The following is a 20,601-nucleotide window of genomic DNA, read 5'->3' as shown; positions in this document are numbered from 1 at the left end:
GCACTGAATTTGCTGACACTGAAATAGTATTAATGCATGTAAGGTGTGCTGAAAGTGCATAGTTCTTTTCTAACCTGCATGGTGTAACCCTTTGGAGTACTTTAGATAAACACGTTCTTCTAAAAATATGTTTATTACCTTGTTTAGATATAACTTAATAAGCTGTTTTTAAAGGCATGCACCCAGAGACATGCATGGAATAAATTCAAAGTGTCAATGTTTCAGGGAATCTAAATTATTTTCAGAATTTCAGAAATTGAGAAGGGATAAGTGGAAGGAGAAAATGTTGGGCTGGTGCCAAGCGATAGCTCGTAACCCTCACAGACTTCCAAACAGCACAAGAACACCCGAGGTCTCAGGTGATGCTTCACATAACTCTACTTTGGTGAGTGAAAATTTGCATTTCATGACAGTGGCATGCGCAGATGAACTTCAGAAGTGTTAAATTTATTTTAAAAAATGCAGTGTTTGCCATTGATTGCATTGTCTCAGTGTGTGAAGCCTTTTGACATTACAGCTATGTACTCTTTCCATTTGCTATGTTTTCATCTTTTATGTTATGCATGGTCCATTCTGACTTGCATGCTGTGTCTATAAATCAGTATTGGTGTTTTGTGAATGGTAAAGTCTTTAAGCAGGAAATGTCCTAATATGGATTACTTACATTCTTTGTGATCTTAATCAATGCAATGGCATTTGGTCCCTGATGAATACAGCTGGACATTATCTAAAGGTACCTTGTTTGCTCTTTGCTCCTGCCTGTAACAGGAACAAAGTATAGTATGTCTGCACTTGTGTTAGAGAGATGGATTTTAAAATTATCTTCATAATTTAACGTGATGCCGGAAGAAATGGTTCAGTTTCTGCATGCGAAGCTATAGATAGTAGATGTTCAGGAAATGTAATGTTGACAATTTACATAGTGGAGTTACCATGAAGTGTATGAAGTTGAATAAAGTGACTCATTGACAAGAATTTTAATCCTGCAGTTTTTACTCATTCAAATAAATCCATTCACAACAGTAGAGCTCCCCAGGTGAGTAAGAACTGATACTTGAATGTAAAGGCTTCAGACTGTCCCGCATGTAAGAGCAAAAAATGTCTATGTACTTGTTTTTCTCCAACTGTATTGACATTTTCAGACTACAGCAAAACTGATTATTTCAAACATATGCAGTTAAAATGCCTAGTCCAATTTCATTATTAAGTTTTAAATAGGCAGAGTATTTTCCTATCCTAAGAAGCATGAGGTATCAGGTAGTACTGCCGTCCAGTTGTTGAAACATGGACATGACGACATCTAAGCGGAAAGGTGAATAATTGTTTTTAACCACCGATGAAATGTGATATTCCAAAGAGTATGAAGAGAGTTATAAAGGAAGAGCCAGTGGTCTGTTTGAAAGTTGTTGAAGTTCTGGTGAAAAAAAGCCCCTACTTAATGTGGCAAAATTATCTTGTTCAATGGTAGGTTATATAGAATGTAAGTTTCTGCTAAGGAAGAGAACACAAAAAGGCAGCACTAAAAATTGCAAACTGTATAGTTTACTTAATAGCCTAGATTATTATTATAGCTCACTTTCATCTGGAATTCTTTTCTTTCAGAGAAATAAAAGGAAATTAAAAAGCAATGAGTCACGAAACAAGAAATTTCAAGTATATTCTCCCCATATTTAATTACTATTACTGTTTTATTTTATAATTTTATTTAATTACTATTAATGTTTAGGCATTGCTAGTAATAGGTGATAGCTATTAAGGAATTTAGATATGTGAAAACTTGCATATTTTGATTTCTGCTTGACTGCTAGTCAACATTTAATTCAGTTTGATATTCCAAAGATAAGCATTCCAATCTACCAGATGGGATTTCACAATGATGAACTGGGAATACAGTTCATAACAGCTGAATCAGTAGAGTTAGCATGTTTTAACCTTATTAATATTAAAGCTTGTTCAAAAATAAGTTTGCGTGAAACTCTATAAACTGCTGCTTAGTTGATGAAGTGTGTAAGAAAGCCAGGGATGTAAACAGCTAGGGAAGGTACTGTGTGTCCTTTAATGTCGTGATTGGCTATAGAATAATAATCTTCACAACAGGAAATAAAGCAATATCTCTTGAGGCCGGTCAAGCTTTCCTCTTCATTTTCTTCTCTTCCTGCTCTCTCAACCGTTACTCTTTCTATCCCTTGCTTCTGAAGTAAATGACATTCAGTGTAAGGTTTTGCTGGCAGTGTCTTTCCAACCTGTGGGCGGTAGGCTGAGCATTTTAAAACTGAAATCTTGTTTCAAATCAGTTTTGATTTAGTTTAGTAGCCTTAGCCTTTCAGTGTTGAAAAATTTTCCATCTGGTCTTGAGTGAGGATACACACTTTAGCACTGGAAAATGAAACATAATGAAACAGCAGAACATAAAGAATATGATAAATTATTTGTTGTAAATGTGTACAAAGCCACTTCCAATGACCTATTCAAGTCCCTTTTTTCTGAATTAGTGTTCATTTTCCAGTGCATTGCAGCTCCTCCATGGACCTGGTTCCCTTAGTGGGGGTTTATTTGGTCTGTCTTGCAAGCAGGTAGGAAGAAAGAGCTCTCTGCTCCCAGTCTGGCTTTGGTGGGAAGCAAACTGAAGTGTACACTGCATCTTTTTTTCACCTCTGCTGTATGCCTTTTGTGTACACTTCTGATTCAGCAGAATGTCTTCTGTATTTCAGAACTTCAGCTAAGGCTTTTCAAAAGAAACTTTTCTTTCCCTTTAAAAATAAACACCCAAAGCAGTCATTTCACAATGTCACTTTTCCAAAGGAGAATGATCTGAAAAATGCAAGTATGTCTTACTAATTTTTATGAAAAGAAATATTTTTCTCTCTTAGTGAAAGAAAGAAGGAAGCTTGTGGAGTAGGAAGCAGGTTATGATGATTAAAAAACTGCTTTTTTTATTAAGTAAGTAAATGGAATACTTAACAGCAGTGTGGGGAAAAATAAAAAAGAAATTATCTCATGAAAACACTGAAATAAATTTAAAGAGTTTAATAAAATCAGTTATACTGTCCCATTTTATTTGATGTTAAGATGTTCTAGCTTCATTCAAATCAAATACATTCTGAAATATTTCAGCAAAACTCAGCTACATGTTCTTGGAAACATTTTTCCGTTATTACTTTCAACTTAATTATAATATTATCCCCAGGCTTTATCACCTCAGTGTACTTTATTTAAAGATTAAAACCTTTGTGTTCAACTTTAGGTGGAACTCTAGCTTCTTTGTTCTGACCATACCTCAAAAATTTTGAGTCATTCTATAATCAAAGGAGGCATAACTTCTCAAAAAATTATTGTTTAAATTGCAATTTGTTGGATTTGGGGGTTTGTATTGATAACTTTAGATTCAAAGGGAGTAGACTTTTTTTTTTTTCATACTCAAAACAATTTCATATAGTCCATTAACATGGTGTAGTGGGACATGAAGCTGGAATTGGCTTTACTTCTCTGATACGTAGAAATCATTATCTATTTTTCAAGCTGAATTTATTTTCAGTTTGTGCTTGTTTGTCCTGTATACATTGTTTCTAAACTTTAAAGGTTCATCCTTCCTAATGTTCATCATCAGATTTATTTTAAGAGACCTGTAATACAAGTTTTTGACTCTCTCTTTTTGTACTTGTTCCCATGGGTATCTTAAAAGGTCTTGTCTGTTCCTGCTCCAGTTTGAACACAAGTGACCAGTTGTACACAGTATTGCAGATCAAGCTTTCTGTTCCTAACACTTGTGACACTAATTATTCCCTATCCAGTATCCATTTCTCATACTGCATAGATTTAGAATCACTTTATTGATGTACTTTTTGTAGCTATTATTTTAGTTTTGAGACCAAACCTAGACTATATTAAGTTTTGATCAGTGCATGAAGACTGTATCAATTCAAATTATTATTGTTCCTCTATTCTTTTCCATTCACTGTTTTTATATTTATTTAACAAAAAGATCTTTTCCTATTTAACTATCATTTTTGAAAGTTTCATTCCATTCCCTGCCCCCCGGTAATTTTTACTTTTTTTTGTTACTTTCTAGTATGTTTCTTTGCTTTTCTATTTCATGTAGGCTTCATCTACTATATGGATCTCTTCTGAAGTAGATATTCATTCAGACAAATCTGAAGATATTCAGATTATTCTGTACAGGTTTTTTTTCTTTTCTTACATACAACTTCATATCTTTTTTTATTTTTCCCTTTCTCTGATTTTTGCTACTGTTGAGGAAAGAATAGAAATGTTTTCTTCCTTAATTGAAGAGAATCCAGGTCTTGAAAGCTCATAATTCTATGCAATAGTATTTGCAGTTTTTTGCCTTCTTGAAAAGATAATGGATATAATTGAAAATGTACAATTTTAAACTCTTTCTTCATGCGTCACTTATCTCGGTACAGGCAGTATCTATTTATACTGTGATTCTGTAAGCATGTGTATGTATGGTTAGTTTAAATTAGTTTGATGGGAATACATAAATATGTATTAACATTGATTAAGCAATTTGACTAGAAGCAGTTCTGTGTCTGCCTATCTTTGCTCAGTGCCTAGTACTTCTTGGGGTCCTAATTCAGAACTTGAGCTTTATCACAATGTATGTTCTTAATAGTTATGTACAGCCTGTTCTGCATAGGGTATAACTGGTCCTTGACTCAGTACATCATGTTAAATATATGAAGCTAATGGGACATGAGCACATACTTAATGCTGAATGGTAGTCATTAGTACAGACTGCTTTTCCCTGTTGTATCCCTTACCAGATTTATGGGTGTATGTGGAAGTATAGTCATGTGAGTAACTAGGTAATTTATGTTTGTATATGCAAATGAAATTTGGAAGTCATGGCAAATGATCAAGCATCTAATTTAACTCTAAGGAAAGATTTTTTTTTTTATATGCAAGCAAATGATACCATCTGCTTCTCTAAGAGAAAGTAAAATGTTTATGAATTATCTGTTTGACATAGGCAGATCCCAGGTTGCCACATCTGATCTACGCATGTTGACTGAGCAAGTTAATAGTAGTCAATGGTCATTCCAAAATATAATTAAACAATGGAAAGTGGTTTTGTTGTGGTTTAACACTGGCAGGCAGCTTAGCCCCACACAGCCACTTGCTCACTCCCCCTCAGTGTGATGGGGGAGAGAATCAGAAGGGAAAAGTGAGAGAACTGATGGGTTGAGATAAAGACAGTTTAATAGGTAAAGCAAAAGCTGCACATGCAAGCAAAACAAAACAAGGAATTCATTCACTACTTCCCATCGGCAGGCAGGTGTTCAGCCATCTCCAGGAAAGCAGGGCTCCATCACACTAATGGTTACTTGCAAAGACGAATGCTGTAACTCCAGATGTCTTGCTTTCCTCTTTCTTCCACCCCAGCTTTTATCGCTGAGCTTGTGCTTGTCATACGGTGTGGAATATCCCTTTGGTCAGTTGAAGTCTACTGTCCCAGCTGTGTCCCCTCCCAACTTCTTGTGCCCCCCCAGGCCTACTCGCTGGTGGGGTGGGGTGAGAAGCAGAAAGGGTCTTGACTCTGTGTAAGCACTGCTCAACAACAACGAAAACATCTCTCTGTTATCAACACTGTTTTCATCACAAATCCAAAACATAGCACCATACAAGCTACTGTGAAGAAAATTAACTCTACCCCAGCCAAAACCAGTACAGTGTTTCTTCCAGTGATAAACTGAGAAGCTGGAGTTGAGAAGCTGGGGTTTAGCTGTAAGTTCTGCTAACTATATGAAAATTCTGAATAGTGTAGGAGCAATTTATCACTAGATGATCTTTAAAGGTCCCATCCAAGCCCAGTCATTCTATGTTTTTTTGATGTTTATCTGAAACCCAAAATTTAATTCCAGAATAAGAAAGATCTCATGATCTGAGCTTGAAGTGTTTGGAGTTTGATCTCTTGATCTGAGCTTGGAGTGTAATTCTTTGCTGAAAATCCTGTGAAATAGGATCCCTCTAGGTTTCCCTTAACAGTGCAAACCTGGTATTGTTAATCTGACAGGGGTTGAGGGGATGTTTAAGATCTGTATTTTAATTTGGTGTAAGAAAATTGTGTAGTTTAATACTCAAAAAATAGATGTGAGAAAAGAATAATTATCTAAGAACATAGAGTTGGTTTCATCTGAATTATCTTTTTATTTGCATAACTATTAAGTAGACTTATATTAATTAGGCTGCAGAACTCGTTAGGAAATCCACAATACTATACCTACAAAATTCTCTGTAGACACTGCTTTTGGAAATCTAGTAGTAACTTCCATATAGTGGCCAAACAGTGTGTGTATATGGATTAAATTGTGGAAGAGAGAGCTTCTACAGAGAAATGTAATTTCAAAAGAGGTAGAATTATTCACCTGGTATAATGAATTGTATGCTATTTAAACATTCTCTTAGTCTGTACTTCTAGAAGAATAAAAATGCAGCTGGGTGCAGCACATGCATTTATAAAAGGAGCTGTTGAGAATGTAACCTTTTGTGGTTCAGTCGTACTGCTTCTGGCTTCTGTGTCAGGTACCTTATGGAATAATATACGAGGTCTGAATAAATTGGGGGCGGGGGGGGGGTTGCAGAGGGGATCCTAAATATCTCATGTTCTCTGGTGCTACAGGTTTGTATCTCAGCTGGGCTGATTCCCTCTATTCTTCTGGTGCTGCGAAGTTGTATTCTAAGTGACTGCCTGGGTTTTTTGGTTTACTTCTCATGGACATTATGTAACTTCTGCAGCATTTCAATTGAAGCCAGCATTTGTTCTGATGTTCTTGGACTAAACTTGTTGCCATTGTTCACTGTACTTTTTGATTCACCTCACCTGTTTTTCTTTCCTCAGATGCTCTAAGACCTTTTGAGAAGAAATTTAATTAGATGAATGTTAATTTTTAGCATTTTACATCAGGTTAATTTTTAGCTTTTTATTTGGCAAGTCCCTTAGTATCTGTTAATGTTAAGCTATGGAAACTTTTCCTTGACATGTAGATGTTCCGCATTGGGCTCATCCTTCTGCATGATGCTGCATGCTGCCCCGCAGGGAAATTGTTTTAACTATTTATTGCTTTCTAATTTACAGGGTCAGCCTAAGCTGTCAGTGGCCTCAGTAGCCATGCCACCCCAGGCCAATCTTATTGATTTTCCTTATATTTCAAGCCAATTAGCAGTCGCTACCTAGGTTGCCATCACCTCTGGCTTCTTGCCACAAATGTGTTATAAGAATGTAAAGTTGTTAAGAGTTGATTTGTGCTTCTTGTCTGTGCATACGTGAATCATTAGAGCAGGGCAGAAGTAGGCCAAAGGTTTGGAGTCAGTCACCCCCAGTGCTCAGTTTCTTCCTCAGTGCATACCAGCGTCATTTAATAATTTAAGAGCAGGACAGATGCAGTCAAGTTTTTACTTATTTGACCAGTGATTTCAGTTAGGCTTCCCCTGTGACAGGCTTCAAATGACAGTCCTCACTTAAATCATTTTCATTTCACTTGTGAAAAGGGTGACATATTTCCTGACCAAAAATGGAGGCCACACAGAAAATTACTATTGCTTTGCATTTATAGAAGCAACAATAACTGAAATAGTGGGGGAAAAAAATAAAGCTTACCTGAATGTTGGCTTCAATATGAGTAAATTATTACTATCACTATTTACTATTACTATTTACTATTACTATTATTATTATTATTACTATTATTATTATTTAAAGTTCTTAAAAGTAATGTTTTATTTAGCTTTATAACTTACATAATACTTATGTTTTCTAGGTGTCAGTTGTCCAGATTACAGATACTTTTATCAGTGGAATTTGCAAGAAATTATTTTCTGTAGATCAAATTACTATAAGATGACAATTGAAAATAATTATTTGTTAAATATCTGTGTAACTGTTTGAATAGATTGTATTCAGTCCTTTATTTTTCCCCAAAATATTTCATGCACCTTGTTTCTCATAGCAACATGTGTTCACAAGATTGGTTCAAATCTATTTCACATAAATTATTCATAATTTGTTTCTTTTTTATATAGTTGAAGCTGTCTCTGTTTTGCTTAGGAAAAAGGGGCATCTTTTAAGTGTAGAATTTAAAATGTATTAACTTTTTTTAGTTTTGGAGCGAAGAGTTATGTCTCAGTACATTTGACTTGTTCACATAACTTTTGACTGAAAGCTCAAGAATTATTTTTCTAGCAATTTTTAGTATGCCCATAAAAATCTTAGCTTTATTTTAAAGTGTGTAAAGCTCCAGGTTATATGATGTAGGGTTATAGTTACTGCAACAAAGAGGGGATTACCAGATCACCATTCAGTTTCTATCTGGGAAATGAGTTCTAGAAAATGAGAAAATCAGACAGGGCCAAGTAATTAACCTAAGTTTTTGATAAGGTGAAATGGGTTATTTTCATTTTAGCTCAGCAAAGCCTTCAGTCTCATCATTAACTGAACACCTACACTGTAATGGGGAAGCCAAGATGAGAGGAAGCATCAAAGAAATGTCTGCTCATTCATTTATTGCCAGAGTAATACCAGCAAGGAAAGCTATGAAAGCACATCATGTTTATAAAAAAAGAAAAAAAAGAGAGAGAAGAAAAAAAGAAAGTTAAAAAAAAAGTAGTGGTGGAAGAGGATTCTGCAACTTTGTCTTGTAAAAAATTTTGTGGTAATACTAAATCTTTAAGTGAAATTGCAGGTTTACATAGTACTCCCATTCCTGAGGAACCATATTTTTTTGCGTTGTATTTTGCAGTGCAATCCTACTTGAATTACAAGATCTAGAACCAGTTTTAGGATAAGCTCTCTACTGTGCTGACTGCCATGGTCTGTGCAGCTCGGTCCTGTAAACAGAAATGTGTGTGCATAATTTGCTTGAAGGGTCTATACTGATACCATTTGCACGCTTAGAGTGAAGTATGTGCATATAAGTTTGTGCAGCAGCAGTTTAGAGCATTGGTAGAAAAGAGTAAGAATCAGGATTTCCCTTGGGTTTTTTAATATATATATATATGTATTTCAATCCTGCCAGTTTAAATTGGACCTAATCACCTAAGTTTGTGCAGTTTCCGCAAGAGGATTCATTCTTACTGTTAAGTGGTTTACACAGTAATAATTACTGCAAAATGCACTTCAAAATACTCCCCAAAAGTACACTTAAGAGGAAAATGGGGTTTTACGTGCATGCATAGAAGCCATTTCATGCATTCATATTAGTACATAAGTTTTGCTACAGACAGGGGTGGAAGAAGAAGAAAACAGTAAACTACGGGGAGCTGTATGTCTCCCTAGATACACACCTAATATATTTTTCTGCTATGCTACCCTCAGTAAGAGTCTTCTGAATGCTACAAACGATTTGGTGTTGTTTTTGTGGCATAGGAGGCTACACGGTGCACCATATCTCTGTGGCCAGCTGTTCTGGTGCGATGGTATGTTGACGTGTCATGGAGCCATTTCAGTCCACATTCAGCACCATGTTCCACCCAACCTGTGGGCTGATTTTCCTGCAGCATAATGAGTCTGCACGTACCATGACTGTCTTGTGAACACCTAGCTTATATAGAGACAGTCTGAGTCCTTATTGCAGTTCTCCATCATTCTTCCTTTAATCTAACAGAGATGTGCTGTAGCACAGACGCTTAAGTAGGGCCTCTTGAAAATCTGCAGCATATATGAGTTTCCTATTTTATAAGATTTTGATGGAGCCCTGAGGTGGGAGAGGGTCTGGGGGAGAAATCCGATCTTCAAACAAAAGTTAACCTTTATAAGTGGATTCTTCCAAAAATACTTTATGGGAAGATTCTGAAATCTAATGTTGTCATCCTATTTCCCTGCCATTGCAACTGCAATTGTGGTGTCCCCTTTACAACAAAGAAGAGCAACAGAAAGGGCTGGAGTGATGAACCCAAGCAGAAAAAGGCTTATAATTATTGTGTAGGTTAAAGCACTGACTTGCATTGTATGTAACTTCCACATAACTTTGTGAAAGTCACTTCTACTTTGTGACTTTAGTGTCATTAATGTGAACTAATGATAACATTCAGGATAAAATTTCACTTACAATTGTAAGGTGCTTAAATCCTGTAGAGACAAAAGTGTTAGCCTTATCCTGGTTGATAGTGGAAGGATTAAATAAATTTGGATAATTAATACAAAGGAGGAGGAGAAAATATGGCAGGAGACCTAGCGGCTTTCTAGAGATGAATCAACAGATAGGCTGAGGTTTAGTGTTCGTTCCACAGGAGATGGAGATAACAGCATGCAGTTTCAGAGGTGCTAGTTCAAATCATGGTCTGGATTTGTAGGGAATGCCAGTCCTATGAATTTAATTAAAAATGGGTACATGGTTGAAGATGGCCATATGTGGATGCTGACCATATTACTTCCGTCGATTTTTTGACTGTGAAAGAAAACTGCTTGTGACCTCGTTAGGCTAATTGCATCAGGAGTTAATCTTTTATTCCCTCCTCCTTGTCCTTTCATAAAGTATGAGATGGGAGTAATGGGATGAGATTAAGAAGTAGAAGTTTAGACTGAGGGTGAAGAACATACTCTTGACAATGAAATGTCTTAGGCTGCTATATGATTTTGTATTGAGGGTTACAGGAACACCTTGTCTGTGACCCTTGAAATCTGGAATGGAAACATTTGCACATAATAATTTGTATTAGCTTTTTTCCTGCCTCTGATTTTCTGTGCATGTAGGTTTTTTCCTATTTCTAAAAGAAATATATCCTAGCTTTTCTTGCCCTGGTAATCCTTTTATAAAATCAATGATAAGAAAGGTACAACTTCTGTACCAGATCAGTTGACTGACTGTGATTTTGTCTAATCATTAAGCATTGTTTAAATAGAAGTGTTCAGATTTCATCCTTTGTGAAGATCTATTTTGAGGTAAATTGTCTGTTTTCTGTTTCTGTGCCTCATATGTAATTTTTTTTTCTCTTTTTCAGTCTGCACTGACCCCAAGAATATTTACTTGTTAACCATGTAGGTTGTAATTTATATAACTGAGTTATTGTTTTTCATGAAGTATTGTAAACAGGATCTTATGTCTGGTCCACCTTACATTAAGAAGAGAGGCATCAAATGTAGCCATCCTTTTAGCATTTTTATACCCAAAAGTTAAACACTGTTTCTTTTTCATGCTGGATGAAGGAGAATAATACTGTCTTTTTTTTCTGGTACTTTTTTCTCTTTTCTGTTGTTTTGGGAGCACAGAATTTTATGACATACAGCATAACCATGATCTGACAGAAAAAGATGCAAATCATGACAAAAATTGATTTCATAGATGTTTCAATATTACAAAGAGGTGGTCTTGTCTTCCATTTATTTTCTATTTATGCAGAAATAATACACTTAAATTTTGAGAGGTGTTTGTTATTCTTAACTTTAATATGGTATTTATTTCATGTACAAGAATTATGTTTTAAGTTGCACTGAGGTAGACTACACATGTGAGCATACACTGTTATTTTGCAGGCTGTAAGTGCGTTGTTCCAGCAATATGTAAAGATGATACTAAATGTTGTTTGAGTTTTATTACTAAATTGGAATACTGCACTTTTTTTTGCTGCTGTGAGAGAAAAGAAGGATTTTCATCTCACACGGATGTTTGGGTTTTTTCATTTGAAGATCATAGAAGATTGTATTAATTCAGTGCAATCCCATTTTACTCTTCCTGGGTATAATTTGGCTCCTCACAGTGTCTTGAAGTCCCAGGCAAGAATCAGTACTCTATTGTGGAGCTATCTTTAACACCAGTCAGTTAATAATTAGCATTTTCAATATAACCATTGGAAGAAATATATAAGAGAAATGTGTAAATAAGGGGACAAGTTGTATTGTGAAGAAAGAGTGACTGTAGAAAGAGCTCATTTACTGATTCGGCCATTAATTTGAACTTGTGGTTTCCTTAGACAAAGAAACCCCCAAAACCAACCAAACAAAAGAAGAATCTCCAAACCTGAAGTAGCTGCTGACTCGCTGCTCCTTGTATTTCCCAGAGCTGCGGTTGAGTACAGGCTCTGCCTGGTGTAAATTTGAGGGTGGGCAGAATACACTTCTGTGTAGTGAAATTTATAATAACGAGATCATTGAACTAGGAGGCATGTTGATATTGGTCCCTCCAATGGGCTCAAACTCACTGTAGGTGAAGACCCCAGAGGCAGTACAGATGTTTCTGAGGGCTCTCAAAGTGCTCTGTTGATAATCTGGAAGTGTGGCACATCAAAACCATGTACTCAGACTTCATGTTTAGTGGGGAAACATAATTTTATCTATTCAGATTTAGGCATATACTCTTCTTGTAAGTGACACTTTACTTAGACTATGGTATTTCCTGATGCTGAAATAATTTATTTTTTCTTTTTCTTTTTTTTTTTTTTTTAATTATGGAAACCTGAGTTTATTTAATCATGTTTGATGTTTGTTTTCTCTGGGTAATATTATTTCAGAATGTGCTAATTGCTTCTTGTAATCTTTGTAATCCATAAATATTAATGCTCATGAAATGTTACTAACAGCTGATAAAACCGAAATGCAGAAAAATGAGCAATTCAATTAATCAATTTAAACTGATTTTATAACTGCATAGATAATTACTAAATTGTCAAAACATCAATAATGATGCCTGTTAAACTACAGTAGTATGAGATAGTTTGAATATTTTACACAGACTAAGTATGATTTCCCTTCATTTTCTTTGCTGTTCTGGGTTAAGGCCATGTTATTTAAAACTGAGATTACAAAATCCTGAAGATCTCCACTTGTGGATAGCCAATTCAAGATACTCATGTCATTTTTAAAGAGGTCCTAATCTCCCAGTAACTTTAAATGTCTAATGATGCTCCCTATCTCTGAAAACCCTGTTCTGTAGTCAAAAGAGGTGTTTCAAAAGTGTGAACCTAAAATTTGATTTTAAATCATTGGTTTGGGATTTCAGTGAAAATGGGCTGACTTTCAGAGGAATCAATTGAAATTATATGCTTAGAATATCTGAAGTGATGCTTCTCAGAGTTCGGTGACTTATCAAAGTGTGATTTTTAAGTGCAACGTATATTTAGATAGCATCAGAGAATCTGCCCTTACGGAAGTCTTGCAGTATGAGGTTCTGCACTGTCAGAAATTGTTTGAAATAATGAGAGGATGATTCAGGCAGAATTTCTTTTTTTCCCCCCATTTTGTTTAATTGTCCATAGAGGGGAGTAAAAATGAAATCAGGAAGAGAATGGGGGGAAGAAATAGGAAAAAATAAATTTTGTATAAATACAAATGTCAGCTCCACTTTGATTGGTATCTTGTACAAAGATGAGTTCACTTGTTCTCAAAAAAAAAAAAAATGTTAATTTTCTTCCAAATACTTTTTTTATCACACCATATTCACAGTTCACCTTGGCTTATGTATTGAGCAGTATGGGCAGGTGATAGCATCTGCAAAACTGATTATTCACTATGTTGACACTTCCAACTAAATACATTTTTTGAGGCGTTCTTTGGATACCTACCTTTAGCAAGCAAGTACGTTTAAAATACATTGTAAAAAACCTGGAGACACCCATCATTAATTTGCTGGGTTTGAACATCTGTTCTAAGGAAACTGCTTTTTTGCACGCACCATCACTGACAGGAACCACAAATAGTCATCTTGCTTCTGATTTCTCTACTTTAATCATAGGACTATTCATTTTTCCTGCTTTATCTGAACGTTGATCATATTGTCTTTCTAAACATAGACATAGAGAACATACAGTATAACATAATTACTGTACGTGTGTTTCTTGGAAAACCTTTTTCCCATGGCTCTGAAGAAGTGATTAAAAAGCGAAGAATTCTGCAGACTGTAACAGTAAAACTTTGCTTTAATGCTGCAAGTGACCTAAAAGCTTTTTGTTTAACATGTACAAGAAGCTTTCATGTAGTACATGTCTACACATAGGGTCGAACCAAGAAATGATAACTCTAATACCAGTCTTGGAAGTATGGTCTGTTTTTCTTTTTAAAAAAATCTTTTTAGAGAAGCTTTCTTATCGAGTTCATATATGAAAGAGTTTCAGTAATATTTAGGAAATCAACTTTCGTGACATAAGTAAGTGAACTTATGTTATTGTCTTCTATTTCCTTGTTCAGATGGTTTTGTTTGGGTTTTTTTTAGAAGGAGGAAACAAGGTAGAGCCCTACATTCTTAACCCACTGCAGCATCACATTGCTGCTACACAGTGTCCTTTTTGTCACCGAACTGTGGAAAATACCATGACTTCAAATTGTGTGGAGCTGCAGAGGAACAAGACTGTTGCATGGCTGTTTATGCATACTGTCATGAATACAATGCCCTGAATTTAAACTGGTGCAAATATCCCATCTGCTACCCACAATTTCTTTGGAATTAGTTAATAAGCTAGAGGTTAGGTGTAGGTAGGGTTTTTTTCAACTCGGTATTTAGCATTTGAAGAACCACTTGCAAAGAGATACTTTTTTAATAATGTGGATTACAGTAATGTGAGTTAATGCTTTGGTTAGTTGGTGCCTGTCATGGAAAATGCGTTGCCTATCAGCTTCTCAGATGCGTGAGATGTGCAATTAGCTTAGTAGTTTTGTATATTTATTCTCAATTCAAAGCGTTTAGTAAAGCAATTGGTTTCTTGCAGATAAAAAAAATAATTGAAAGCAATTTATTTTCGTACATGAGAAAATTCAATATGCTTTGGTTATCTATGTATTTAGTTTATTTTGGGGATGTAATTAACTGCATAAAGACCAGTCAGAATGGGATCTGTTTGTGCCTATCTATGTATCAGTGCATTCAGAAGTGACTATGAAATTGTCTGCATAAAAAGGTATATTTGGGACCAGAATGTACTTTGCTTGTAGGGATTTTTTTTTTTTTTTTTTTTTTTTTTTTTTTGTAATTAAAGAGCCTCATTTGTTTTTCAGAAATTTTAGTCATCTAGAGGTCTACTCATATTATTAGGACTTTTGTTTGCAGGGGCCATTGTCTGGGGGGTTTGTTTGTGTTTGATTTTTTATTTTGTTATTGCATGGTACAGGCAAACTCTTTCTTTATCAAAATATGTATAAAGGTGGAACAATATTTGAGAATTTTGTTTCGTATTAGGTCTTAGGGAATCAGACCAGTTTACTAGTGATTTTTTTTACATTCAAAGCAGTATAGTGGGATGAATGTGACATAACTTCTACGGGTTTTGATCTAAATTGAGAGACTAGAAACCTGGTATTTGCGTTTTCCTGATTATGAGCTTGTATTTTGCTTTAATACAGATTGTCTCCTTCAGAGAAATAAACTAAAAAGCATTCTGGCAAGCTTGCAGATTCACAGCATCGCTCTCTCAGGAAAAATAAATATAATTTCTAACTTAATCTGTTTAAATTTCTTTAAAAAGTTAATTTATTCACTATTTCCCACCATTATTTAATTAAAGTAATGCATTTATGAGTATTTTTATGCTTTTTTATATTAAACTGATGACAAATGGAATAGACTTCACTGGCTAAACTCCTATTGTGGCTTTATTTAAAATAATATGTAAAATGTATTTGCTTTCGTTCCATATTGCTAAGAATGTAGCAAGACAGTTCTCTAATACAGCTTAGTAGCTCCTGTTTTTCCCTGCAGACAGTATAGTGTCTAATTTGATGCACAGCATTTTATTTGTTTCCAGCTAACTACAACATCTTACCTACCAAAAAACATCTGTGTTGCTACAAAATTGTAAATGGTGGTGCAGGTGTTCTTGCTCGAATAAGCTGACCACTTCTTTTAGAGCTTTCTGCACACTATCATGGTCTCAGGTTTAGTGGTTAGACTTCGAATCTCTGCCAGAATTTGTAAGGACTTCTGCAAACTATGAAATCTCTGATGTCACGTTTCATGATATGTTTTTCTGCTTTTCCTGTCTGATTCCACATTCTAGGTAGAAGATAAGTTTTATAAATACAAAAAAACCCATAAGATAAGAAAACCTGAGACTTGGTAACTTGCGATACGCAAGAATAGTGTAAAGATTGTATTATTTTTTTTTCAGTTATGCAGAAACTTTTCAGAAACCATTCAATTGCCTTGGACTGATTGCAGCTGCCTGAAAATGTAACTGCTTCAAGATTTATTAGGTGATTGTTTACATTAATCGTCTGGTCCATAGAACATCTGAAGCTGCTTCAAGGACTACTTTATTATTATTTTTATTCTTTGCATAAAAGCAAAAAAATAGACCATTTGCATTATTATTTTAACAATATTCAATTTTTAAACACCTTGGGAAAGGACTAATACTTATATTTCAGACATGAGTATTAAACTACTGTAAAGTTTTCTGTACCATAATAAAGAAAGAGGAGAGAAAATACATTTTATTTTTTTCCTAAATGGGGAGTGTGTGGGGAATCAGCCATAGGAAACTGAAAACAATTACATATTCACTCCTTTCCCTTTCAACACCAATACTAAATGAAGTCCAAGACTAAGAAATGCAAGCTTTTTAAATGCATTATTTAGAAAGCTGAGAGTGAAGATTGAATGTATTTCAATGCATTTGACCTGTAGGTTATCTTTAAAACAGAATATACATAAAAAAAAAGATTCAGCAGCGTGTCTGTGAATAACTTGTCTGCTCAAGAAAGCTTATTATTGTTCTCTAATAGCTTTCCAGTCACTGCCTCTGGCTTGGGATGACCTGAGATAGTTATATTAATGAAAAAAGTATAGTTGAAACTGCTTTATAATCCTCAGTAAAACCTGTGCTGTCAAGAGATTGCTGTGATGAAAGTTTCAGAGTCATGAAGCTGGTTTTGATGTTAATGCAACTGCTTTTTTCTTGGAAATGTCCATTTTTGTATTGTGTTCTGTAAGGCTCACCTTTTGAAGACAAAATGGATTTTGCTTTATCTTATAAGAAAATCCTTTATTTTTTAAAAAATGAAAGTCCAGTAATTGATGAGTACCTTTGCTTAGAAAAGATTTTTTTTATTTATTTAATTTTAAAAGTTCAGGTTTATTTTAAGATTTTGAGTTTTCAGAATGTTTCTAGGTTCTTGTTTTAAGTAGTAAAAACTAAAACCTTTCATTACTTTTCAGACTCGAAAATCACAGTCAGAGTGTATATACATTATAGTGTCCTTACTGTTCTTCCATTTCCCATAGTGTGATACATTTGCAGGTGTACACATCTGTCATCCCCGGTTCTAAAGGTCTTGTCAGTTAGGAGGGAACTATTGTAGGATTTGGTCTTTCAAATTTCAAAGCCTCAGTAATGGTCAGCATAGATGTCTTTTTTTTTTTTTTTTTTTTCTTCTTTCCTCACAAAGAAGGGTTTTCAACACAATTTTCAACTATTTTACCTTTCACCTTGTCAACTATATATGAATTTCAAATATATTTCAACTCACAGGTACACTGATTTTAAGAGGAATGAATTTTTAAATGACCCTCACTTGTAATTACAGCTTAAATACTACATATTAGAAAGATTTTTGTTCTGATTTGCAACATCTTGTCTAATTTTCAGATTAAAATAGATTTGGGCAAAAGCATTATGTACAAAAATCAACTATAGAAGGTTTAGCAATTCAAGATTCTGTCCTGGTTTCGACTGGGATAGAGTTAATTTTCCTCCGAGTAGCTGGCATAGTGCTGTGGTTTGGATTTAGTAGGAGAAAAATGTTGATAACACGCTGATGTTTTAGTTGTTGCTAAGTACTGCTTATGCTAGTCAAGGACTTGTCAGCTTCCCATGCTCTGCCAGGTGCACAAGAACCTGGGAGGGGGCACAGCCAGGACAGCTGACCCAAACTGACCAAAGGGCTATTCCATACCATATGACGTCATGCTCAGTATATAAACTGGGGGGGGGGTTGGCCGGGGAGCAGCGATCACTGCTCGGGAACTGTCTGGGTATCGGTCAGCGGGTGGTGAGCAATTGCATTGTGCATCACTTGCTTTGTATATTGTTATTATTATTATCATTATTATATTGTTATTATAGAATCATAGAATGCTTTTGGGTTGGAAGGGACCTTGAGAGATTATCGAGCCCAACCGCCTCTGCAGTGAGCAGGGATTGAACCTGTGAACTTGGCGTTATTAGCACCGTGCTCTAACCAACTGAGCTAACCCGGCTTTTTATTATCATTACTATCTTACTTTATTTCAATTATTAAACTGTTCTTATCTCAACCCAGGAGTGTTTCTCACTCTTACTCCTCCGATTCTCTCCCCCATCCCACTGGGGCAGGGGGAGTGAGCGAGCGGCTGCGTGGTGCTTAGTTGCTGGCTGGGGCTAAACCACGACAGATTCATGGGTGATTTTGATGGTGCACCCAGTTCTTCTTTCCTATGAGTAGTCCTCTTTGTTGCGAGAGGATTAGTCACATGGTAATCATCCTAGTTAATATTCAGAGAGCTAAGATGAGAAATATAACCAAATGCATGCATTATGGTGCTATTAAAGAGCATCTTTTTCAATGCATAGGATAATTAAACACTTTCATAAGCATACTCCTTAACCATGATTTATAGGCAGTGTGTCTCTAAAATACATATGCACATGTGAGTTGAGGGATGAGAAAAGCTAAATATATTTGGACCTACCTGAAGTATTTTTACTGTTTTTCATTCCTTTTCCCTATTGCATTTGTCTCACTTATAGAATCATAGAATTGTTTAGGTTGGAAAAGACCTTTAAGATCATCCAGTCCAACCATTAACCTACACTACCAAGTCCACTCTAAACCAATCAAGGGTAGACTAGACTAAACCATGTCCTGAAGTGCCACATCTACCCGTTTTTTGAACACTTCCAGGGATGGTGACTCCACCACCTCTCTGGGCAGCCTGTTCCAATGCTTGACCACCCTTTCTATAAAGAAATTTTATCCTAATTTCTAATCTAAACCTCCCTGGCGCAGCTTGAGCCCATTTCCTAACTAAATGGGAGAAGAGACCAACACCCACCTCACTACAACCTCCTTTCAGGTAGTTGTAGAGAGCAATAAGGTCTCCCCTCAGCCTCCTCTTCTCTAAGCTAAACAACCCCAGTTCCCTCAGCCGCTCCTCATAAGGCCTGTGCTCCAGACCCTTCACCAGCTTTATTGCCCTTCTCTGGACACGCTCCAGCACCTCAATGTCTTTCTTGTAGTGAGGGGCCCAAAACTGGACACAGTATTCCAGGTGCGGCCTCACCAGCGCCGAGTACAGGGGGACAATCACCTCCCTGCTCCTGCTGGCCACACTATTCCTGATACAAGCCAGGATGTTGTTGGCCTTCTTGGCCACCTGGGCACGCTGCTGGCTCATGTTCAGCCGGCTGTCTACCAGCACCCCCAGGTCCTTTTCGGCCAGGCAGCTTTCCAGCCACTCTTCCCCAAGCCTGTAGCGCTGCATGGGGTTGTTGTGACCCAAGTGCAGGACGCAGCACTTGGCCTTGTTGAACCTCATACAGTTGGCCTCGGCCCATCGATCCAGCCTGTCCAGGTCCCTCTGCAGGGCCATCCTACCCTCGAGCAGATCGACACTCCCACCCAACTTGGTGTCATCTACAAACTTACTGAGGGTGCACTCAATCCCCTCATCCAGATCATTGATAAAGATATTAAACAAGGCTGGCCCCAAAACAGAGCCCTGGGGAACACCGCTCATGACCGGCTGCCAACTGGACTTAACTCCATTTACAACTACTCTCTGGGCTTGGCCCCCCAACCAGTTTTTTACCCAGCGAAGACTACTCCCGTCCAAGACATGAGCTGCCAGCTTCCCAAGGAGAATATTGTGGGAGATGGTGTCAAAAGCTTTGCTGAAGTCCAGGTAAATGACATCCACAGCCTTTCCATCGTCTACCAGGCGGGTCACCAGGTCCTAAAAGGAGATCAGGTTGGTCAAGCAGGACCTGCCTTTCATGAACCCATGCTGGCTGGGCCTGATCCCCTGGCTGACCTGCACTTGCCTGTTGAGTTCACTCAAGATGAACCTCTCCATAATCTTTCCCGGCATTGAGGTCAGGCTGACAGGCCTGTAGCTTCCCGGGTCCTCCTTCTGGCCCTTCTTGTAGATGGGTGTTGCATTGTCAAGCCTCCAGTCATCAGAGACCTCCCCTGTTAACCAGGGCTGCTGATAGATGATGGAAAGTGGCTTGGCAAGCTCCTCTGCCAGCTCCCTCAGTACTCTTGGGTGGATCCCATCTGGCCCCGTAGACTTGTGAGCATCCAGGAGGCATAGCAGGTCGTTAACTGCTTCCTCCTGGACTATGAGGGCTCCATTCTGGTCCCCATCCCTATCCTCTAGCTCAGGGGCCTGAGTACCCTGGGGATGACCGGTCTGGCTGTTAAACACAGAGGCAAAGAAGCCGTTAAGTACCTCAGCCTTTTCCTTGTCCTCGGTGACAATGTCCCCCCCCCCCCCCCCCCCCCCCCCCCGCCGCATCCAGCAAAGGATGGAGATCCTCCTTGGCTCCCCTTTTATTGCTGATGTACTTATAAAAGCACATTACTCCTCGGGGTAGCAATGAGCACATTAACAAAGGAAATTAATCCTTTATCATTATATTGCCATGAGCTGTGATCTTGTCAGGTCTTGTAAGATAAGCAAA

General features: G+C 36.9%; 1 protein-coding gene across 1 annotated transcript in view; it reads left to right on the top strand.

The window, feature by feature from the left end:
• The first annotated feature begins 283 nt into the window (after positions 1-283).
• The window catches only part of MARCHF1 (membrane associated ring-CH-type finger 1), a 103,070-nt gene continuing 82,752 nt past the window's right edge, over positions 284-20,601 (top strand). The window contains exon 1 of the mRNA XM_075709704.1: positions 284-385. Coding sequence (XP_075565819.1) covers positions 284-385 — 102 coding nt within the window. The remainder of the gene's footprint in view (positions 386-20,601) is intronic.

This window comes from Pelecanus crispus, chromosome 4 (genome assembly GCF_030463565.1).
Source record: "Pelecanus crispus isolate bPelCri1 chromosome 4, bPelCri1.pri, whole genome shotgun sequence".
Lineage (NCBI taxonomy): Eukaryota > Metazoa > Chordata > Aves > Pelecaniformes > Pelecanidae > Pelecanus > Pelecanus crispus.
Note: the sequence above shows the minus strand (reverse complement) of the source record. Positions and strands in the feature narration are given on the sequence as shown.